Genomic DNA, 25,323 nt, shown 5'->3' with positions numbered 1-25,323 from the left:
CGTGCCAGCTCCTAAAAGTGCTACCCAGCTCGTCCCACTTTCCCGTCCTATCTCTGTAGCCTTTAACTTCATCCCTTTCAAATATTTACCCAGCTCTCTTTTTGATTCCTATGGAGCCTGCCTCCCAGGCAGCACATTGCAAATCTGAACAACTCTCTGAGTTTCTCCTCATCTCACTCATAGCTCTCTTGCTGACCATCTTGAAGTTGTGACCCTGGCTAGTGACATACCAGCTGGTGGAAACAGTTCTTCCTTTGTTGCCTTGAAATTGTTCATTTTGAACATTTCAATAAGGTCACCTCTTCATCTTCCCTGTTGTTCCAAGGAGAATAAGCCTAATCTCTCTAATTCTAGCTTGTATGTAAAATCTTTCGTTCCTGGTATCATTCTGGTAAATCTTCTCAAGGCAGCAACTAGTTGGTGGGCATTAATGCTTGTTAAATGCATCGATGCCTCAACTCGCCTTACTGATATCTAGCCTTCCATCTTGCGAAACTCACCAAACAAGCTCAATGTCAGGAAACCTGTCAAGGAACCCTGAGTCCTGGCGGATTTAGTTCGCTACCTCCTCTGAATGATCTTCATGTTATAAACTGGGCACTGACATCTCAGGTCACGCTCTATGAGCACCAGCCATGAAACCGCATATCCACAAACACTGGCAACTGGCATTTTCAAGCTGCTACGTACTCTCATCGGTCATCTCCAATTCTAGTACGGGACCCTTCTGCTCTTCAATGCTATCCCTCAGGCTGTCCCGGTAACTTTCACTGTAATGCTGCAGCAAGGACAGTGCGTTCTCAGCGGTACACACCCAGCTCAAGGTATCTCTGGGCTCCTCACTCACTGTCTCAAAGCTCACTCACTCTGGGTCTGTCTGGATGCTCACAGCAGCCCTGCCTTGGTGCACTTTATTCCCGCATTCAGAGACACCAGGATCCTATTACTGACTTGTCAGTTAGCACAGGCACAAAGTCAGGAGGCTTGTCATAGTTGTCAATAGGCCTTCGATCAGGGAGTCCTGAGACAGTAGATTAAGGACAGTGTTTGACATGGTCCAAGCTCAGCAATGTGTGCTCAGGGTCAGAATCCTCTCCACATAAAGGTGTTAGGAATGGAATATTCGACAGCCCACAATCCATCCCAACTCATTCTGCCCAACTGTGGGCTGTTTTGCACCCGACATGGAATACAGGCAGGTATTTGGGTAGATCAAATGAGTGGCACAGCTGTAGTGCTGGTGCATGTGGTGAGGTGTCACAAGGGAATGAATGGGTAGTGTGGAGGGTATACAGGGTTAGCGATGATGGGGGTTAAGGTGGGTGATAGCGAGTGAGGGAAGATGTTTCAGGTAGTAGTGAGAATGGTAGAGCATGAGCCTTGGTGGGAGGTGGGAACAGAAGCAGAAATAGGCTCAGTATGTGCTATCAGGGAGAAGATGATGGTACTTAAGTTGGTAGGGTGGAGAAGGGCATAACTTACCTAAGAATGTATTGTCCTGCGTGCAGTCTCAGAGTAGACTAGTATAGTGTGGTCCCATAGGCTCCACTTGACAGCAAGAGTCCTGTGTTGGGACCATCCTGTCCAGCGGGATCTTATGCGGAGCTGCCTACCGTGTGCAGGGCAAATGTCAGGAACTGGGCACGGCAACTCTGAACTGGCAGGACTTGTCTGCATGCACAATAGGCTTTTAAGGATGGCAACAGCTCAAGGATGCCAGTGAATTGCAGGATATCCAGTGGGTGCCAAGTTCTCCCAAGAATGGCATGTGGCAAGCTGGCATGGAAATTGGATGTGAGCAACTCCATGGTAGGTAAGTAATGGGGCAAGTTTAGTAAGATAAGGCGAGAGAACAACCAAAACTTCATGACACAAAACTCTACAAACAAACTTAATGCAACTCAAACTTACCTAAAGAGTCACAACATTCAGCCTTTGATTTTCTACCTGCACAGTAAGATTACAGTCAAATATTAGTTTCCTTCTGTACAAACTAAACTGTTTGCTTTTGGATACAAAGGCACTTCATGTCCATATGTTGCAAGAATTTTACAATATCCTGATAAGCGGTAAGTATTATTCACACCACACAAGCGTCAGGCAATGACCATCTCCAGCAAAAGAGAATTTAATCATTTCTCTTTGACATTAAATAGCATTACCATCACTGAATCTCCGATTATCAACAACCTGGGCTTTGGCATTGGTTAGAAACTGAACCATACCAACTATATGAATACTGTGGCCACAAGTCCATGTCAGGGACTGGTCATCCTGTCAGTGATTATATTAGAACATAGAATATAGAAAAGTACAGCACAGTACAGGCCCTTCAGCCCACGATGTTGTGCCGTGGAATAATCCTAATCCAAAAATAAAATAACCTAACCTACATTCCCCTCAATTCACTGCTGTCCACGTGCATGTTCAGCAGTCGCTTAAATGTCACTAATGATTCCACTTCCACGACTACCACCGGCAAACTATTCCCTGCGCTCACAACTCTCTGGGTGAAGAACCTCCCTCTGATGTCTCCTCTATACCTTCCTCCTAACACCTTATTCTGCCTCTCCAAAGCATCTCCTCCAACTACAAGCCATCAGTGTGATGAAATACTCTCCACTCACCTGGATGAACACAGCTCCAACAATATTCAAGAAGGTCGACACCATCAAGGACAAAGCAGCCCACGTTATCCACCACCTTAGACATTCACCCCCTCCAGCAGCAATGCTCAGTGGCAGCTCTGCGTGCCATCTACAAGATAAACTGCAGAAATTCACCTAAGCTCCTTTGGCAGCATCTTCCAAACCCATTGTGCTCTACCATCTAAAAGGACAAGGACGAAAGATACATGGGAACATCACCACTGTCAAGTTCCCCTCCAAGACACACACCATCCTGACTTGGAAATATATCTCAACTCCTTCAGTGTCGCTGGGTCAACAGGCAGCATCTCTCTCCCTAAGAGCATCCTAGACATGGACTGCAGCGCTTCAAGACAGCAGATCACCACCACCTTCTCGAGGAGCAATGAGTGGAGAATAATAAACACTGGTCAAGCCACTGACATTCACATTAGAAGAGGACACTTTTTTCCTCCATTTCTTCCTCTACTCATGTGACAGGAAAACATATAAAATATCATAAAGAATTAAAGAAAAAGAGAAATCCACTTGGCGGTATCGACCCACAACCAATTAAAAGGTCTGATTCAATAACTTGTAGTTGACTTTATTTCTAAGCAGTTTGTGACCAAACCCAATTACCAGCAGTTGACCTTCTTCTTTCACTAGTTAATCGTTGTTCCTATAACTGAGTGATAGCTGTGGGCACATGACTGGGGATGATTCACGGGGAAACACAAATTAGAAAAGAAATACTGTGATCTGAAAACAGTTTCCATTTGAGTAGTTATCAAATTTATTCAAAGATGTTAAAAATATGCAGTGCTACGCTCCGAATGCTGCAGATTAGCATACCTCTGCCCCCTAGACACCAAGCCATCCTGGACTGATTGGTTTCAAGACTCCTCTCATCTCTGTCAACTGTGAAATAACTTTAGGGCACTCACAACCCAGTTTCAATGATTAGAATATGACACAAAATATGAGTTTCTCTCATGGCAGTCACAAGAAAGGCTGCTGTTGAAAAAGAAGGGGGGAAAAAAGACCCCTTGATGTGGTGATTATTCTGCCTGAAATGAAGGCACATTGGCCAAGAGGTGGCTTTACAATGTACTCTACACATCCTGCTGTGAGAGAGAAGCGTGTTCATTATGCAGACAAAACAAGAGAAAGTTATTGTCCACATCATGAGACCCTTTATCAAACTGCTTATAAAATGCCATCTATACATCAAGCCCATTATCCTCATCAATCTTCTTCCCCATTTCTTAATCAAACAACCAACTTCATCAGACATGAGGAACAATAAATCCACGTTGACTGTCACAAAAGCAATGTTTTCCAAGTGATAATTAATTAGTTTGCCGAGCAGCTGAGTAACTTGGTGATTTTCCCACTGCAATGTCCTTTTTTTAGAAGTCCTTTCACAATAGTGACTAAATGATTCATTGACCTTATTATTTTATCATTGCTTTAATCCTGCCAAAGATAGGTTGAATTATTTAGTCAAAAACTACTTGTGGCCCAAATTGCAAGCTTAAAATGTACATATAGGATGGAATGTTGACAGCAGAGGGTCTCCATTCAACATAGTATTTATCTTAACATGGACGCAGGGAAAACAGGAGCAGCAATAGATCATTCAGCCCATCAGACCTCTCTACATTCAATATGGTCATGAATGGTCACCTGTACCTGCTTTCTCCCCCGAATGTTGTTTTCCCTGTTCTCAGCCTGAAATGTTGATTTCCCTGTTCCTTGGACACTGTCTGACCAGCTGTGCTTTTCCAGCTGCACATTTATTGACTCTGGCTTCCACCATCTGCAGTCCTTACTGTCTCCAAATGTTTTCAGTAGGTTTGGCAATGTTTCTTTATTTTTGCATATCCTTCTGCAAATGTGTTTCTATTGATTTCATCAAAAATTATTTCAACGGGCTTTAGCAAGTTTTCAAATCGATACATCAATGAACTCTAAAAGCACGGAGAATGATGCCCTTTACAACACAAGACACAGATTGTATAAAAAGCTTTTGTACCTTCTCATAATAACGCAGTTCGTAGTCAAGGATGATCCCATTTGGTTGGTCAGGTTGTGGCCAGGACAACGTGATGCTGCTCATTGTGGAGCTCACCTGATGCATAATGGGAACCGTAGAAGGAGCTAAAAGAAAGTGGAATGAAAAGAATCAAAACAAAGCTGGTGTTTCCTTTCAAAGAGAAACAACATCTTGAACAACATCATTCTCGTCATCATTTTCTAAAGCCATTGTTGCAAAATAATCAACATTTTTGGCTTTTGCAATGAGGTTTCTTGAAGGCACAAAGCTAAACTAATCTCAAGTTGACAACGTGATTCACTGCTGGAAAGGTTTTGGTTTCAAATCTGCAAAATGGTCAGGAGTTACCCTGACAGGGTCAGTAAAGATCAAAAACTAATGCTCGTTGGCCAGCTGGAATTCTAAAGTGTTGAGAGAAGGAGGAAAGGAGAGTCATTTCTTTTCACCTGCATTTCAGTTCACACAAACAATAATAAACTGCTTCATGTGGTCCAATTTGTCCCCCTGCAAAACAGTGCAGTGTCCCTACAGGGGGGTCACTTTGCACCACAACCAAATTGGTTTAGATTTTGTTTTCAAATAAGGAAACTTCCAAATGCATTTCTGTTCATGTAAGTCGAATCAATAAACGCAAGAAAAAAGTTATCCCAGATTGAAAACACATTTCAGTTCAATTCACTGCCCGCTATAAAGTGCAAATCAACTTAAAAGCAGAGGTTGGCCATTCAGCCCATTGAGTCTGATCCACCTTTCAATGCGATCATGACTGATCTGATCATGCTCACCTTCACTTTCCTGCTATTAGCCCACAACTGTTGATTCCCTTACTGATTAAAAATCTGATTAGTTCAGCTTAGATTGTGCTTAATGATCCACCTTCTTCACCCTCTATTTTCACTTTCAAAATAATTATGCCCAGTGATGTGCAGCTCCATGCCATTGTTGGAACGGTTGCTTTCAAGGTCTAGAAGCCCTTACACTACAGTTTGGAAGATTCATCGCCACCTTGCTGTAAAATAAGTACAAAAGGAGTTGGAAAACAAGGGCAGGTCAGTTAGCATCTGTGTTAAGAGAGACATAACCAGTCTTGTCAGAATTGAAAAATGAGATATATAGGCATATTCATCTGAAACAAGTGATGGAGATCTATGAAACACAAGCATACAAATACAGGAATTGCTCTGTCTGCAAAGAATAACAGGTTATTTCAAACAAAGTTGCATGTTCTATTTATTGGATAATTGAAGTGTTCAGTGGCATCAATTCATTGAAGGCTTCCTCTATGTATTACTTTGCTTTCTGTAACTATATGGGTTCTGTCTCAAGGAACAAGAACAAAGAACAATACAGAACAGGAACAGGCCATCTGGCCCTCCAAGTTTGCACTAACACTTTTTGCCCTTCCATACTAAAACTGTCTTCACTTACAGGATCCGTATCCCTCTATTCATCTGTTTGTTCAGGTATTTCTTGAAAGCTGCTATTGTGTCTGCTTCCAACACCTCCTCTGGCAGCGCGTTCCAGGCACTCACCATCATTTTTGTGAAAAACATTCCTTGCACATCTCTTTAAACTTCCTCTCTTGCACCTTAAACCTGAGTCCCCTCGTAATTGACTCCTTCACCCTGGGAAAAAGCCTCGTATTTCCCTCTCTATCAATGCCATTCACAATCTTATAAACATCTATTACGTCACCCCTCCACTTCCTGCTTTCCAGTGAAAACAAGCCCAGTCTATTCAACTTCTCATCTTGGCTAAAACTCCCCCATACCAGGCAACATCCTGGTAAACCTTTTTTGTACCCTCTCCAAAGCATTCACATCCCTCTGGTAATGTTGTGGTCAGAACTGTCCACAATATTCCGAGTGTGGCCTAACTAAAGTTCTATGAAGCTGCAGCATAACTTGTCTATCCTTATACTCAATGTCCCTGCCAATGAAGGCAAGCATGTCATTGGCCTTTTTTACTACCTTATCTACCTGCACTGTCACCTTCAGTGATATGTGGAAATGCACACCCAGATCCCTCTGCATATCAATACTCCTAAGTGTTCTGCCACTCGCTGTGTAATTTCTACCTGTACTTGACCTTCCAAAGTGCATCACCTCATACTTCCTTGGATTAAACTCCACCTGCCATTTTTCTGTATCCTCTGACAATCCTCCTCACAATCTGCAACTCCATCATTTCTTGTATCATCCACAGACATACTGATTAGACCAGCTACATTTTCCTCCAAATCATTTACGTAGATCACGAACAGCAGAGGTCCCAGCACTGATCCCTATGGAACACCACTAGTCACAGCCCTCCACTCCAAAAACATCCTTCCACCGTTACCCTCTGTCTCCTGTGACTAAGCCAGTTCTGTAATTCATCTTGCCAGCTCACCCCTGATACCATGTGACTTCACTTTTAGTGCCAGTCTGTCATAAGGGACTCATTACTTGCTTCAAATGCATGTCCATTTTTTACAGTCCATTTCTGATAAACTCCCATTTCTCGACCCGAAACATCAGCCTTCCTGCTCCTCTGATACTGCTTGGCCTGCTCTGTTCATCCAGCTCCACACCTTGTTATCCCAATATTGACCTGTTGGCTCATTGTTTTTTTTTGACCTGCTGCGTGTCTAGAGTTTTTTTTTGCAGTTATATTTCAGAGTTGCACTGTTCAATCGTGTTATTTTTGTCTTCATCTCATCAGAGATGCCTCGCTCCTTTTCCCTCTTTGACACATATTAAACACAGGCATTCAAATTTGTTAATTTTTCTCAGCTTGCAACGTTAGCGCTGGTGTCAGATTTTGCGATGTTGTGACACGCACATTCTGGCCTCGTCAAAATAATAATAAGAATTTAAACAGCTAATATTAAGGGGACTGAATTTATGCAAATTCTGTCTCCACTGGAGTCTTTCCAGCAACAGTTGTAGGTATCATGCAATAATCCAGGGAGGAGAGCTTCCTGCTCCAAATTCAGGAATGGCAAGGGTTGCCAGTAGTCTGAACCATTCTTGTTTACACTAGTAGTAAACATAATCTGTTTTAGTCTCTTTCTGTATATCTCTCCATCTGTTTGATTCTGACTCTTACTTGGCCCCAGGTTTGTGGTCATATATGGAGGCCAAATCTTCAACTACCAAGGCCTTAAGGTCTACAATTGCCTCCTACAAGTGTCCATCACACCTCTTCATAGAATCCCTACAGTATGGAAGCAGGCCATTTGGCCCACTGACCCTCTCGACAGCATCCCATGCAGACAAAGCCCCCTACCCCATCCCTGTAATCCTGCATTTTCCACGACTAATCCACCTGACCTGCACATCACTGTACATTGTGGGAAATTTAGCACAGCCAAGCGCACATCTTTTGAGAGTGGGAGGAAACCCATACAGGCACAGAGGGAATGTGCAAACTCCACAAAGACAATTGCCCAAGGGTGGAATTGAACCAGCCTTTGGCGCTGTGAGGGAGCAGTGCTAGCCACTGATCCACCATGCCACTCTTTTCCCACTCCTTTCCTCAAACCTAACTGTTTGATCAAACTTCTGGTTTCCTGTTCTAAATCTGTTTACATGGATCCTATGAAGATCCTGAGTCCTCAAATCTAAGTATATTAATTGCATTCGAACTCCACCAGCTATCATGATCGGACTTGAACCTGTGTCCTCCAGATTTCCTCGGAGTCTGCATCACTAGTTCAGTGACAGTACCAGGAGGACACCATTTCCCTCAAAATCCCTAAACTCTATTCTTAATTACATAAACTCCAAGCATCCCTATTTCACCCACATTAGTTGCTAACAGTGGCACTGACTACGGATCCAGTCTTGAAATGAGAGCTCAGCTTTCCCAAGTGACATCAGGAAACACAAGATGGAAATTTTCAAGATGGATATCAATAAAAATTTTAGGCAAGTACCAAGGGGTGCCTCTGGTCATATTAGTCTGAAAACGCCTGGTCTCGCCTGATTCTGGTTACAGATTAAATGGTAGTCTGATTCAGATCGCCCATGATCTCATTATTGCCTGAACACGTTATAGAATGGCTCCCACTGAAGAATCTGGATTTTCAAACAATTATTCAAAGCTGTTTTATCATCCAGCAAATGTGAAGCAATTGTCTACACTGATGTTCATGTGGGTCACAAGTTTCCGAAATCAAGTCTTTTTACTCTCATCTCTCGTGGGTGGAGGTAATAGAAGAGGGGAAAAATTACATGATGGAACGGCTCCAAAAGCATGACTTTGCACATAATCTTCTTGCCACTTAAATGGACCGTCACAGGACCATACAGCACACAAGCTTCATCAATGTGGGCCTAGTAACAAGGTTTAGCCAAAGCATCTCTTTCTCCATAGATCTTCGGCTGCATGGAACTGAGATCCAATAGTTGGTATGCCACTGGTTTCAACATTCACACACATTCTACACAGTCAAAAATTGCTGCTTTCAAATATCAAGACCTGACTGACAATCTAATACTCAAAGCACTGTTCACCTCAGTCATACATGAGCAGTCATGATCTTATGAGGCAGTTCAAGAGAGATTTACCCATCTGATTCTTGTAATAAAGGGCTTGACTTATCGCGAATGGCTAAACACATTAGGTCTTTATTCATTAGAGTTGAGAAGAATGAGGGGTGATCTTACTTAAGGTGTGAAAAGGCGGACAGCAATTGCTGGAGGAAATCAGCAGGTCTCACACCATCCGTGGAGAGAGAAACAATTAATGTTTCGAGTCCTTTGATCCTTCTTGAGAAAGGTTGAAATTGCGCATATGATGATGCATAGCACTGAGTGAGGATCTCAGGATGTGGCAAAAACAGTGTTGTACCTCACGGAAATACCTGGGATCCTTGGCTGGATCCAAAACACGAAGGATGAAACTTCAATTGGAAAAGATATTGGGTGAGTCCGAACCAAAGGCAGTCATTAAGCAATGAGCTGTGGCTGTCAAAGTGAGATTTGCCAAATACCTTGTCAAAGGGGTGGGCAGTAGCTCAATGGTTAGCACTGCTGCCTCAAAGTGCCAGAGATCTGGGTTTAATTCCAGCTTTGGGATTCTATCTGTGTGGTGTTTGTATATTCTTCCCATGTCTCATGGGTTTCCTCCAGGTGCTGCAGTTTCTCCCACAGTCCAAAGATGTGCGGGCTAGGTAGATTAGCCGTGGAAAATGCAGGCTGACAGGGATAGAGTAAGAAGTGCGGGTTTGGGAGGGGTTCTCTTCAGACAATCAGTATGGACTTAATGGGCCAAATGTCCTGCTTCCACACTTTGGGGGTTCTATGAAAAGACAAACGAAGAAGGGTCACTGGAACCGAAACCTTAACTCTGCTTTCTCTCCACAGATTCTTCCAGGCCTGTTGAGTTTCTCTAGCAATTTCTGTTTTTGTTTCAGCTTTCCAGCATCTGCAGTTCTTTACTATATTATGTAAGATTATGAGGCGGCTTGAAAGGTCAGGTGTTGAGAGGATGTATCCACCTGTTCTGAATCTCAAACTAATGGACCTAGTTACAGAACAACAGATACTCACTTAAAACTGAGATGGTGGAAGTTCATGTGTGGAATTTTACCCCCGAGAGAGTTCTGAAGATCTCTGACAGTACGTAAACAGGAGGTAGAAAGATATTTGAAATGTCGAGGAGCTAAGGGATACGAGAAGATGAGATGAAAAAGGAGTTTGAGTACTGGGGCTGGTCAGTCATGATCTCATAGGATGGCAGAACAGTCACGATAGGCAAATTGGCCTGCCCAGTTCTTAATCTAGATGTCTGATGTGTCATATGGCCTACTTCTGTACTTATATTGTATATTTGTGTATTGTGCATCTCACTAACTGAACTAGGGGACACTAAGCTCAGATGGCTGGATGGCTGTTTTGCAACGCGGAGTGACAGCAACTGTTGTGGATTCTGTTCTCAGTTCCAGACGAGGTCGCCATCTTCTCAGCTGCATCTATCTCCACAGTAAGGCTGGCACCACTCTGCTCATGATGTAACTGTAGAGTTCGCCAGGTTAATCCACAGAGAAATGGTGGACGAATCACATTAGCAGTGGGTCGGAATCATGTACAGGACAGACTGGGTGAACAAGACAAGCTAAATGATTGGATTTCGAAAATTTTGTGAAATTATTAGCATAGGCCACTCAATTACTAGTCAAAAAATACAACCATTAAATTGGCATACCCATTCCCACCCTCCACCCACTAAAAGGCTGACTGTCTACCTCTCTGCCACCGAAAAGTCACAGGAACCAGATTTTGTCCCCCATTCAGGGCTCCAGGCAGACAAACAGACTGGAAAGTTTCTGATGAAGAGCCACTAGACTCAAAACACTGACCCTCCTTTTTGTCCATAGACATCATCAAACATGTTTAGTTTTGCCGGTAGTTTCTGTTTTTTTCTCCGGATGGAAAACTCACTGGACACCCCTGCCTTCTCGCTAATAAAAAGAAACAAGCTTGGCAGCTCCCCCTCATCTATCAGTGAAGGGGTGTCAGCTGAAGGCTGTAGTGTTACAGTGGCACCTTCCTTCCTCTTTCAAATGAGAATGGTTGTCTGTCTGAAGCACATTAATCAGGCCGTGTCTCGCATTCACTGCCTAGATTCTGTGGAATGCATCACAAACTATTTCTGAAATTGTCAATTAAAGTTTCATTTCATCGTTTCTTTCTGTCGATTAGTGGACCCGACAAATATAAAGCGGAGCTCTTGTTTTTTTCTTTCTTCTTTTACCGTTAAATGTCAGTAATTTTGTTGGAAGAGGATAGCAGGTGCGAGGTGTGTTTAATCACTGTGAGTAGCTCTGAAGGTCAGACTAGATTTTGTCAGCATGAAATACCAACAGAGCAAGCTGGTAAGCAGAACAAGAGCAGTAAAGAAAGGCATGTGTATGAAACAAATGGCTCTGTCAGGGGTCTAATCATCATGTTGTCAAGCCTCGATCTTAGTATCTGAAGCCAATTGCCTGACATTTCCATCCGTGCATTTCAACCACAGGTAGACTATCCACAATCAGCTGTAATTACACAAGGGGCACTGAGGAAAGTGAGATCTCTCATGATGCACAGAAGGATGTCTGTCCAAAGGCAAAGTATTGCAATGATTTTCTTTAACCTCTTAATCCTTCCCAAGCGTTAGTATGCTGTTGTACTCTAAGATTAGATTCCAGGTCATCTTCCTCCACCAGTAGTAGCAGTGTCCACTGTCTACAGGGTGCATTGCTGCAACTCACCAAGGTTCCTAAGAAAATACCTTCCAAATCCACGATTGCTACCATCTGGGTGGACAAAGGCAACAGCTACATGGGCCCATCACGACCTCCAAGTTACACATCGATTCGACTTAGAATATATTGCCATACCTTCAGTGTCAAAATCCTGGAACTCACTCACTAAAAGCCTTGTGGGTAGCCCTACACCTCATGTTGCACAAGGTAATGGCTTCATAAGGGTTAACGATGGAGTCTGTTTTCAGCTACACCCAATGAAGTCACGGAGTAATACCGCACAGAAACAGGTCCTTTGGCCCAACTTATCCATGCTGACCAGGTATCCTGAATTGAATTAGTCCCAATCTGATGATCTTGTACAGTTCTAGGTGGGGAAAAGGAGTTTAACTCGAGATGTCAATCGATGTGTCATCAGCGAGTCCTGGTAGTTTTAGTACTTATGTCTAATTAGCCAATGTTTCTTGTACCTATCTCCAACATGTAATAAAGCATATCTGATTAAGACAATTGCCTCTTCTTGTAAAGATTCACAAATGGTTAATTGCTTCCCATTGTTCACCACTTAAACTCAGGAGGCCCTTGCCAGGAGCTGAGTAACTCATTGTTCTTTATTTATTAAAGGAGTAGAAAGGATGATGGGTGGCAGCATCATACCCCAACCACTGGCTGCTAGTGGCAAGGTCCACAGAACTGGGAACAGTCATAAGCTTCTCAAGAGCAATGAGAAGTGTAGAATAAAAGCTCCCATATCTAGAGAAATAACATTTTTAAAAATCCCAAATGGAAGAGCGATCATAAAGTTTATTCTTGTCCCTGGATTCAGATGTGGAACAGATGACATTAAATAATCTATACGAGGAGCACATCCTCCAACAAATGACAGGGGTTTGTCATGAGCAGTTTATTCCAGCCCTAAGGTTACAGACTATGGGAAAAGGAAACTGGTATTGCAGGTGAACACTGGGAGACAATTATCTGTCGGGGATCCAATGAACTACAACACGGAAACAGTATAAGTGCAGATGTTGATAGATTGTGTTCCTGCTGGGGAGTTGTACCTCACTAAGCGGAAACGTTACAAAATCCCTAGATCTCTCAGTTGGAAGGAACAGATTCCCATTTGCAGTTTCTGTTCATGGAATCCAGTAGGTGTCAGAAACCCAGCTATCCATCACACTGTGACAGAACCCTCAGCTGTCAGCTCCACAGATACCTGATTTGGAAGATTCAGTTCAAATCCCATTATAGTAACTGATGGACAGGATCTAAACTGACACACTCGAGTACTGAGAGAATGTTGCATTAAAATTAGGTGCTGATTTTCACATAAAACCTTGGAACTGAAATCCTACCTCAGCTGATAAAGAGGGATCACTCTCCCCTCTACGGAGAGGGCCAGCAGCATCCTGGCCAAACTTTATCCCTCAACAATGTCATTATAAAAATAGACCACATGTTCATCATCACATTGCTGCTCTCAGTAGCTTGTTCAGTTGGCTATTAACTGTTTTGCTATATCCTGAAACTGTGAAAGATATTGTGCAAATGGAAGTCTTTAATTAGTATCATAGAAACCATTGGGACAGTAGCACTGGTTGTTTGAGTCCATGTAGGATATTCAATTTGCTAGCCACACATTGGCTGATCTCAGCAGATAATTGGCATTGTTTTTTAAACTGCAAATAAGCATTATCCAAGAGGAAACTGAAGTACAATGGATTGGAAAGACTGGCATCAATAGCTTCCAGCCCTGTTTGCAATTGGCCCCAGGGCGAAGGTATGTTGTGCAGTGCCCATTAGTCAAGCACAAGGTGATGACAAGCTGCAGGTTTTTGATACCTTGGTCATTTTGCAGCGCTTAACATCTCTCAGTTCGCAAATTTTGTTGATCAAGCAGGTCAAACAAGTTTAAAGGAAGATTGAAGCTACTATAAACTAGAAGCATTCTTGCAATCTCCCAAATTTATATCATTGAAACTTTGTACAGAAATAAGGCTTTTTAAGACCACAAAGATCAGCAAATCTCTTTACCTCCACAAACACACAAGGCTAGATAGATCAAAGATTGCAGTGATTTATGATAGGTTCAACTGGGCAACGTAGCAGTGTGTTGTAGGACAATGGTAGTGACCTTGTCGTCACAGGTATTTAGTGTACCTTAATTCTTACAGGCTGTGGGGTATATGCAGGCAGGGGCTTCCTTCTGGGTGTCTCACTGAATTATTTTACATTAATTTTCCTCTCACTTCCATCCGAGACATATACTGAAACAATGACATGCAACAAGTCAACAAAGGAAGAGGTGAAATTTACTTTTCAATGTGCTCTCCAATGTTCCTCATTCTTTCATGGAACATAGGTACTGCTGACACAGCTCACTAGGCCAAGCACGGAATTATTATAGCACAGAATGGGGTCATTTGGCCCATCATGCCTGCACTGACTCTTCAAATGGACATCAATACCTGGTGCCAATCTCCTGCCTTTCCCCATGCCTTTCTATCCAAACAATCATCCAACACTGCTCTTGAGTTTCACAGCTGAACCTGCCTCCACCACAGTTCCAGGCAGTGCATTCTGGACCCTAACTACTCTCTGGATGAAATGTTACTTTCCTCACATCACCCTTGCTTGATTTGTCCATCACTTTAAAATCAATGCTCCCCCAATTCCTTTTTTTTGCTTTTATGAGTTGGAACAGCTTCTCCCTACCTATTCTGTTCATCCCACTCATGGCTTTGAAAACTTCTTTCAAATCTCCTCTTAGCTTTTTTCTCTCCAAGGAGAACAGCCTCATTGTGTTTAATCCACCTTCATAACTGAAGTTTCCCATTCACAGAACCATTCCTGTAAGTTACTTCTGCATTCTCTCCAATGCATTTACATCTTTCCTGGAATGTGTTGTCCACAGCTGTACACAGTACTCTAGGTGAGGTCAAACAAGTGGACAGTTAAAAGTTAACCCTATTGCCATGGCTCTGGAGTCACATGTAGGCCACACACGTAGATTTCCTTCCCTAAAGGGCATTTATAGGTTTTCATGACAGTATATTTCACAGTAGCATTTAACTTCAGACTTCTTCATTGAATTTAAACTCTACCAACTGTTGTGGTGGGATTGGCACCAGAGGATTAGCCTGGTCCTGTAACTTTCTCATTAAAGACATTACAACTATCCCAGAAATAGTGAAAGAAAACAAAAGCCAGTAGAACTTGCAAATCAGACATACTGAGCCAACTCGGCCTGTTGTACTTCAAAATGGAGATCCTGTACAATCAGTATACTCTATGTACATGTATGACTAACACTTCCCTCTGCCTGCTCATGCTGGTTTCTGGATAAAAAGACAGTACTGTAATAGTAGAACATGACCCCAGTATCCTGATGGGCTGTGATTGGGAAATTGAGCATCCTGTTAGCACTCAGCTTCTTCATAAAATAAAAATGAGTTTTAGAAAGGTAAGAATCCCGTTGTGGTTCCTGTACACAACAACAATTACCACTGTAACATTCTTGATATTCAATGACAGAATTATGGAATAATATCACATAGAAAGAGACCATTCAACCTATTGTGTTGGCCCTCTGATAAAGCTGTCTAATTAGTTCCATTCCCCCACAACTTAGAAATTGTCTCTTTTCCCAATGATTTATCTAGATCTTTTTTGACAGTTTTTATTGAATCTGCTTTCACAACCTTTCACAGGCTGTGCAGATCATGACAACTCACTGAGAATCCTGATAAGTACATGATGAAAAGCTTTAACTTCACCTCTTTTTTAAACAATGTTTACGTTCTTTACTATTCTCCTCTTATCAACATATTAGAAAAACTCCAGCAAAGGTTATGCTTTCATCCACTGATACCCAAGTCCAAAATTCATTGCTATCTGCGTCAGCTCCATTATCAAACATTTGCCCTTTTCTTTTAAAATTGTGTGCCCACTCAAAACAATCCGTTTGTTGAGTTTGTGTGGACTTCTGTTGAACTTTAATTTGCTTTTACTTAAACTACCTTGATGGCAATTACAGAACTGCTGCAGATTGAAGAAAATTGTTTAAACATGTTGCAATGTGACTATCAGCTGTCCAGATAACAGGTTTCCTTTCTGGCACAAAATGGAACATCATTACTTAGCACTTGGAATGTGGTGCTGCATCATGAATAAATGGCATTATTCTTCGTCTCAACTCTCAGTGTACGGGCTATTAAAAACCCATTTCAGAATCCCACTAATCACAGAAACAGACAAGGATCACAAGCACTCCTGGGCAGCTAAATTACTGTTACTTAACGTATAAGATTACCGCATCAGAAACGGAGAGATATTGTATGATGGAAAATAAATCAAATACCCACTGACAGGATTAGAATAAGGAGGATCTATTTTGTGATGTCAAAGAATTTAAAATATGAATGCAATGCCATAAGGGAATGCAGCCTTGTTGAGCATACAGCTGCTACTCAGGGAAGATGCACGTAAATTTTTAACTGAAACTTCTCATTTCGGCCAGTCTCAAATCCAACAAGAGAGAATTGAACCATTGCTCCTTGACATTCAATGGGATTATCAACACTGTCCCTGCCAAGATCCTGCAGCTACCATGGTTCACAAACTGAATTGGACTACCCATATAAAGAACGTGGCTACAAGCACATGTAGAAGCTACACAATTCTGCAGCAAGTAACTCACCTCCTGACTGCCCAAAGACTGTCCACAATCTACATGGCACAAGTCAGGAGGATGGAATACTTGGGCTTGCCTGGATAGGGGGTGGGAAGCTCTAACAATAATCAAAAAGCTCGACACCGTTGAGGGCAAAGCAACCCCCACTTAACTGGCACCACATCCACTCCCTCGATCACCAACGCTCAGTAGCACCACGTACCATCTGCGAGATGCAATGAAGTATTTCAAATCTCCTAGTTCGACACATTCCTAAATTGTGGCTCCTACAACCAGAAAGACAACGGCAGCAGATAGATGTGAACACCACCAGCTGCAAATTTCCTCCAAGCCACTTACCATCCTGACTTGGAAATATATTGCTGCTCCTTCAGTGTTGCCATGAAAAATCCTAAAACCCCCCATCAACATTGTGCGTATCTCTATACCTCATAGATTGCTATGGTTCAAGAAGGTAGCTCACCACCACCTTCTCCAGGGCATTTATGGATAAGCAATAAAGTCTAGTCCAGTCAGCAATGTCCATAACTAGTGAACAAATAAAAAAAAATGAGACCCACGACCAAGCTTTGAAATCTCCAAAACAAAAATTGTGGAGAAACCAGTGATTAAAAAAAATTGCCATATTTGTCTGAAATCAAACTTAAAACCAGAAAATGTTTCAAATGTTCATAAAGTCTGGCAGCATCTGCAGAGACAGAAATACAAGTCTCCTCGGAAAAAGTCACAGACAACTCAAAAGGATTATGCTGAGTTACCACCTTTCTTTGTTCATAGAGATACTCTCAAATTATTTAATTTTAAAGAATTTAGGCCCAGATTAGCATGAATCAAATATCTCTGGCAATCCACCTGTCCAGCAAGACTTTTAAACAAAGAAAACTAAAGCATCACCCACCAGGACAGTGGTTTGCAGGTTTCCAGTAGCCAAGTGGGAAGAATCTCAACAAAGTAACAGATCGAAAAATTCTTGCATTTTCTTGAATCACAAGATCCTTACAAATAGTGATGACCAGCCGCTCATTGTGGCTCATTCCTCATGGCCTCACAACTATTGCTGATTCTTGACTGCTCCTTGAAGAATACTGAGAAGATTAATGATACTTCTTATCTGTTTTATTCTCCTCAGGAGTCCATTCCCGTATCTGAATCACTCTCTGTGCTTTCCCTCTCTACTCTTTAATGTTTCAGAATATTGACCAGCTTAAGTTCATCCTCAGTCTCTAGTACATTTGGATCTTTGATAGATTGCAATTTGCTTGCTATTTCAATACTGGGAGAATTTTTGTTGTTGTACTGGATATCAATAGCTCTGATCTTTTCCAGGTATTTCTTAACCAACCTGAGCAACCTTCTAAGCATTTACACAGCTTAGAAACTTGGCAACATAAGGAATAGCAGTGGTTGTGGGCCATTTGGCCCTTAGTGCCTGCTGCACCATTCAATATGATTATTGGTGACCTTGGGTTTTCGCCTCAAATTCTATCCACTCCCCATATCTCTCTTCCCTCAATCCTGTCCACCTCAGTTTGCATATATTCTTTTACAGAGTATCCACAACCCTCTGAGGTCGGGAATTCTAAAGATACACAGATCTTTGAGTGAAATGATTTCTTCCTTATCTCAGTCCTAAATGATCAGCCTGCCGTGGGCAGCATGGTAGCTCAGTGGTTAGCACTGCTGCCTAACAGTGCACCCTCAAGTAGCTGTCTGTGTGGAGCTTGCATATTCTCATTGTGTCTGTGTGGGTTTCATCCGGGTGCTCCAGTTTCCTCCCACAGTCCAAAGATGTGCAGGTGAGGTGGATTGGCCATGCTAAATTTGCTTCATAGTGTTCAAGGGTGTGTAGACTAAGAGGGTTAACCATGGAAAATGTGGTGACATGAGGATGGGGAAGGTCTGGGTGGGATGCTCTTCAATAGGAGGTATTCTATGATTATTTTCAGATTGTGACCCTGTGTATTAAATTCACCAGCCAGATGGTAACAATCTCTCAGTGTCTATTCTGTCAAGACCCTACAGAACAACAAATGTTCCAATGCTGCCTGAGCTGCTCAGTTTCTCCATCATTCTTTGTTCTGTTCCAGAGTTACCAAGGCAACTGAGGGATTGGATTATGAGGATTAATTAATTAATTGATCATATTCCTTTGAAAAGAGAGATAGTTGAGATATGTTATTATTATTTAAGGATTGGATAATGCCAATTCATAGCCAAATGTTTGGCTTTCCTAGAACAGCATGACTTGAAGGAACAGAAAACTGCAAAGACATAACTCTCTCCCACTGATGGAAGATGCAGGGGCAAGAGCAGATAGTTACAGTAACCAATTGTGCTTGCTTCCTACGACATTGACATTTTAACCCTCTGTTAGTTGATCAGCACGGCCACAGTAATGAAGCAGTGTCCTATTATAGATCTGGAAATCTGGTTTGGTAGTGTCATTAGATTCTGTTTGGCAAGTTCACATAGAGGCCTGGTTGGAGCAAAGGACCTGGGCACCTTGGGGTGTTGGAAGGGTACGGGGTAGCGGGGGAACTGGATCCCAATCAGGCAGGATTAGGCCCTAGGGCAAACAGGGAGTCAAACAGGCTTGACTTAACCCAGAGCTGGATCTTTTGGCAAACAAGGTTCAGCAAATAAGTTTAAATGGCTTTTGTTGACATATTCCTTCTAGGCTCTTCAAGCTTTGTGTTTCCATTTGGGCCAGTTACCATTCTCCTTACATACTGTTCACAGCCAGAACTGACACCAGCTCTGATCACAAGTCCATTCATAGGTTCCTGTTCTAGCCTCCTGCTGCTTGAATGGTCTCCCAGGGCCAATGTTGCAACAAATGAATTTTAAAAAGCCATTTGTATTGGCAGGATCTCCCTATCCACAATCTTACTGGATTCGTTAGCTAATCATTGCCTCCTTCCAGAACTCTCTGAAGCTGGGGAGTGGGGGATGGAATGCCAGTGAACCTCAGTGGGAAGGAATTCCTCCATATCACTGACTTAAACAGAAGACCTCTTATAGGTGGCTCAGTGGTTAGTACTGCTGCCTCAACGTGCCAGGCACCTGGGTTCGGTTCCACCCTCGGGTGCCTGTGTGGAGTTTACAAGTTTTTCCTCCATGTCTGTGTGGGTTTCCTCCAGGCGCTCTGGTTTCCTCCCACAGTTCAAAGATATGTAGGTTAGGTAAATTGGCTGTGTAAGTTACCCTGTCATGTCCGGGGATGTGCAGGCTAGGTGGATTAGCCACTGTTAATGTGGGATTATAGGGATATCGTGGGATGTCATCAGAGGGTTGATGCAGGCTCAATGGGCTGAACATCCTCCATCTGCAATGCAGTGATCCCGGTTCTTAAAAGGTTTTACAATCTCTTAGCATCCATCTCATAAGTCTCTTCAGGATATTACATATTTCAATAAGAAATATGATCTCAATAAGAAATAAGAAACATGATTCTTCCATGTAATCGTGTCTGTGTTCAACTACAAATTCAGATGTATTTTGTGAACATACATTTTGAGATCCAGTGCATAGGGAATTTGAAACACCGCAGCATGAAACATACTAAGACTGATCTTTGCATCCATCCTTTCCACAGCTCTCCACCATTTGGGTTCACCTCACCTGATGTCTGGGCATGTCACAGCCAAACTGAGAGAGATTGATTACTGTAATTCTATTACGACCGAATCATGCAGCTACCAGGTTGGGAGATGTTGAAAATTTTCCAGATAGCAATTCCTCTCAATGCAAAAGAATACAGAACAACAGCTTGTTACGATCGCAAAGGTACAGAGTGAATGGTTTCGACCGAAAAGGAAACTTCACCTTGTTTCTGGACACTGTGGTTAGATAAAGAGTTTGGAAACCAATGCCTAAGATAAACCTGAAGTGGAAAGAAACAAAAACAGAAGTCGTTGGAAAAGCTCAGTAGGTCTGGCAGCATTTGTGAAGTGAAAATCAGAGTTAATGTTTTGGGTTTGGTGACCCTTCCTTAGAACTGTGGAAAGGGCAGGTTGCCTTATGAAGAAAACTGCAGGGAATCTAATCTAATCAAAAAAAAGTTAGACAGTCTAGGCTTGTACCAGCTGGTTGAAGAAAAAGAAGTGACTTGAATAAAACATACAAACCTCTGAAGGAGCTTGAAAGGGTAGTTACTTCTTCTGATGGGAGTATCTAAAACTAGGGTCATTGTTTAAAAACCAGGGCTAGCCCATTTAAAACAGAGATGAGGCAAAATTATTTTCTCTTAAAAGGTCATGATCCTTTTGAACTCTCTTCTAGAAAACTCTAAGAAAGCACAGTCCTTTAATGTTTCTAAGGCAGCAGTGGGCAGATTCTTATTAAACAAAATGGGTGAAGCTTCGCTTCACTTCACCACCTGAAGGAGCAGCACTCTGAATGCTTGTGATTTTAAATAAACCTGTTGGGCGATAACCTGCTGTCACCTGACTTCTAACCTTGTTCACCCCAGTCCAACACCAGCATTCCACATCAAGGGTGAAAGGTTATCAGGGGTATGTGGGAACGTGGTTACAATCAAATCATCGATGATCTTGTTCAATAGAGGAACAGGTTTAAAAGGCTACACGTCCTGGAACATTCCTTACTTACATGTCATTTAAACTGAAGGCTGATGAAAAGAATTAGAATAGTAATCAAAAAAAGCTAAAGGTGAAGGGGAAATTTTAAAAAAAGAGGTTTAACAGGATGAGAAAAGCCAAAAGTAGGAGCAGGCATTTTTAGAAAAGCCATCAGAAGGAACAATAGAGTATTACTCTAATATCTCAGTACAAAGAGGATTCATTTTACGGTAAGGTAGGAACCCCACGAGAAAATGATCATCTCATGTATTCGAGAAAAGAATGACAAATTACCATTTGACTCAGCAGTTACTAAAGAGAAGGACATTGGAAGAGGTGGACTTTGCAATGTTCAGGAATGAAATAAGTAGTTAAATGATGCGTAGAAGGATAATTCTAGATAAGTTAGTTCGTCAAAATGTCAGGGCCTGAAATCATTCTTCCTGGAGTCCTGATGAAAGGAAGAAATTGCAGAGGTTATAAAAATTATACCTGTAGATTCTATTGAGTGTGTGAATATACCTCGGGAATGGAGGAACAGACGTGAAAAATGGCTTGAAAAGCTGGATGTCCATTTGAATAGACAATTTTGATTAGACGAAGCTATAACAGAAATGTCTAAAATTGTGAAAAATGCAGCAGCCAACAGAAGAAGCCCACTTACTAGATTTCAGGGGTTTAAGAAGAGGGGCTGATGAAATACAATTAAAATGAATTAACAGAGGGCAAGATAAACTTCTTCACAGAGAAAGAACAGACGGAGTAGGGCACCCACTTTCAAGGATAGTGGTTGAGGCAAAAGCTCTGTTAACATTCAAGGTTACACTGTTTAGTGGATGAAGGAAATGGAGTTGAAGGGATTTGGAACCAATAGTGAAATGTGAAGGGTCTATTTATTCATATGGAGGGTGACAAGGGCTAAATGGCTTCTTTTTAAGTTGTAATTTCCATATTGTTAAAGTATAATTCACCTAATAAACGAAAGGTGGGCAGTAACAAACCAGGTAGGTCACAGTAACGCTAGCAGGAAATCCTCCCGCTTCAGAATTTACTCACTGCTTCATTCAAGACAACGCATGTTATAACACATCCAGAAGGTCTAATCCAGATGGAAAATATACAGTAAATGGCAGAACCCTTAAGATTACTGATAGGCTGAGGGATCTGGGTGTACAGGTACACAGGTCACTGAAAGTGACAACACAGGTGGGGAGGGTAGTCAACAAGGCATATGGCATGCTTGTCTTCATTGGCTGGGGCACTGAGTTTAAAAATTGCCAAGTAATGTTGCAGCTTTAGAGAACCTTAGTCAGGCCGCATTTGGAATATTGTGTTCAATTCTGGTCACCACAATATAAGAAGGATGTGGTGGCTTTGGAGAGGGTACAGCAAAGATTTACCAGAATGTTGCCTGGTATGGAGGGCATTAGCTATGAGGAGATGTTGGAGAAACTTGGTTTGTTCTCACTGGAATGACGGAGGTTGAGGTGGGGTGGGGGTGGGGGGGTGGGTGCGACCTGATAGAGGTTGACAAGATTATGAAGGGTTGAATTGACCAACAGCACTGGGAGAAGGGTTGTGAACTGCGATGCAAAAACAGTGGAGGCTTGTTTAAAAGGAATCAGTTACTAAAAGGAATCAAATGGAACACTTAAAACCCTCTTTACTATCTCTCTGACACATGTCAACCCGCAGATGAAGTCTTCCAAATTGGCATTTAGTTTCCCACGAGCAGAATGTCTGGCAAAAATGACTCAGCTATTATTTGACAAAGAAAGCATTTTAGAAGGATTTAGTACAAATGAGATTATCTCATACCATTACACTATTGCATACATTTCATTTTAGAAGTTCTGATAGCCAAGGTAATCCATATTAATTGAATGTCAACTGGTTTTGATATGAGTGCACATGGATTCTGAGCACAGTGACTGAAGACTGATGACATCTTTTGAGTGCTTGAACATAAATAAGAAATGAACTCAACTTGGGTGGTATGAAGTCATGGTTTTGTAAGGAATGTGGTTACCTTCAAGTACAAACTAAATTAGTTCATGTCTTGTCAGGCAGGGATGATTCATGACGGGTAGGAAATCTGTTAACTCTTTCTTGCAGAATTAGCAAGTATAACGAGTCAAAACGTGAGAAAGAAAACAACGGTTAATAAAGCCTGAAGAAAAACCCCCAAAAAAACTGTTTGAGTGGTATCAATTTAAATAATTGAAAACATCTTTTGAGAACATTTCATTGTGCAGTTAGGCTGACAGGATGCAAAGAAAAACTTCCTTTCTTTCTGAAATGAAAATCATCCACCAATGGCAGAATAATACTAACTCAATCTTTTATGGGGGCAGTCTGATCCCACAGAATAATCTTAAATACAGCACGAAAAGCCATCTCACGCAGAAGGAAATCTGAAGGAAATGAGAGAGTGCTACACTGGTGCAGCAGAGGTGACGGTAGAGAGATGTTGAAAACAAAACTGCAAGATAATCTGACTGGGATTTTATGAAACGAGGTGGATTTAAATCTCAAAAAGCTTTGGAAAGCTTAATGTAGGAATCAAATTAAGCTGACTTTATTTTAACTTAAATATTTTTTCACTTGTACGTTGTTTGATATGTAATTGACACCTCCTGTCTATTGAGATGGTGTTTTCATCAAATGGCTGGTTCATCAGAGGAAAACACTGAAAGGCTTGAAGAAGTGAAGCTCAATTCAAAAATTGCCTCAAGATTTGGTGTTTAATGAGAACCAGAATTAGTGACGTCTCAGCAGAAGGAGTAATGGCTGCAAGCTGACTGATATGGCTGCCTGTTAAGGGATTCAGTGGAGGGTGCAGCACTTAGCTAAAGAACAGTTTACACGCACAAATGAAATGTGCTTCATTTCTGACCTTTGCAATGAGCTTCATTTTTTCCTGTTTAAAAGCCTTAAAGTTGCAGATATCAATTAAACTGTTTATGCACATATGCAGAAAAGCTGTAAATGACATTGAGGTTTGGGCTGATAAGAGGCAAGTGGCATCATGCTACCCAATTAACAAGCAATGACCATTTCCAAATAACTCCCTTTGCATTAAACATCACTACTTGAGCCATTTTCCTTTGGGGTGGGCTGGTGGAGGTGTCACCATTAACCTGAACATAAATATTGTGGTTTTGAGAGCTGCTTACAGGCTGGGCATTCTACAGCAAATGGCTCACCCATGACTCTCCAAAACGTGTCCACCAGCACAAGGCACAAGTCAGGAGAGTGATGGAACACTCCTCACTTACCTGAATGAGTGCAGCTCCAGCAACACTTGTGAAGTTTATGTTATCCAGCACAAAGCAGTCTGTTTGCCTTGTCTGTGCTTTCAGTGTGGCTGGATCATAATCAACAGACTCTGTCCCTAACAGCACAGCAGATACACTGCAGTGCCTCAAGGATGCAGCTTACCACCATCTTCTCAAGGGTAATTAGGGATCTTGAAGAGTGTACAAATAATGAAAAGCTTAGATACAGCGGACAGGAAAGACTTGCTTCTCCTTGCAATCAACTTTAACGGGGCACAGGTTTAGGGTGGTTGGTAGAGGGGTTAGACAGGATATGCACTCAGAGGGTGGTGGTGGGTGACTGGAATTCATTACCTGGTGGATACCTTCAACACATTTAAAAGGAACCTGTACATGCATCTGAAGTGCATAAACTGCAAAGCTACAGATCAGATACTGGAGTGAGATCAGAATAGGTAGCTAGTTCACTGAGCCAGCACTGAAATGATGGGCTGAATAGTTTATTTCTGTGTCGTAACACTGTACTGCAAGGGACAAAGGTGGACCACGTTAACCATGGCCCACTCCCAGACAAACTGTAGGGAATTGCTAAGGTCAAGACTGATAGAGGAGAGTAAATCCAGGGCTGGAGGAAACAGCACGCTGAAAAATTATTTTTAAAAATCAATGAATTGGAGGCAAACCACCTGAACATCAGTCAAATCCTGCAGCAGTGGGCCATGTAGTAAACTTGAGTAAATTGAGTGATTTTGGAGCTCATTATTTTAAACCCAAATTCTATTTAGATGAATAGCACATTCTTCCCACATAAAATGAACACATGGGGAGAAGAAGATAATTAAGTTTTTATAT

General features: G+C 42.0%; 1 protein-coding gene across 2 annotated transcripts in view; it reads right to left on the bottom strand.

Moving 5' to 3' along the window:
- Positions 1–25,323, bottom strand: part of LOC125457628 (ephrin type-B receptor 1) — a 442,864-nt gene that overhangs the window by 99,089 nt on the left and 318,452 nt on the right. For both annotated transcript variants that reach the window (XM_048542134.2, XM_059650941.1), the window contains exon 6: positions 4,666–4,790. In XM_048542134.2, coding sequence (XP_048398091.1) covers positions 4,666–4,790 — 125 coding nt within the window. The remainder of the gene's footprint in view (positions 1–4,665; positions 4,791–25,323) is intronic.

The sequence above is a fragment of the Stegostoma tigrinum genome, chromosome 14, assembly GCF_030684315.1.
Source record: "Stegostoma tigrinum isolate sSteTig4 chromosome 14, sSteTig4.hap1, whole genome shotgun sequence".
Taxonomy (NCBI): Eukaryota; Metazoa; Chordata; class Chondrichthyes; order Orectolobiformes; family Stegostomatidae; genus Stegostoma; species Stegostoma tigrinum.
This window is presented reverse-complemented; position numbering and strand designations above follow the sequence as displayed.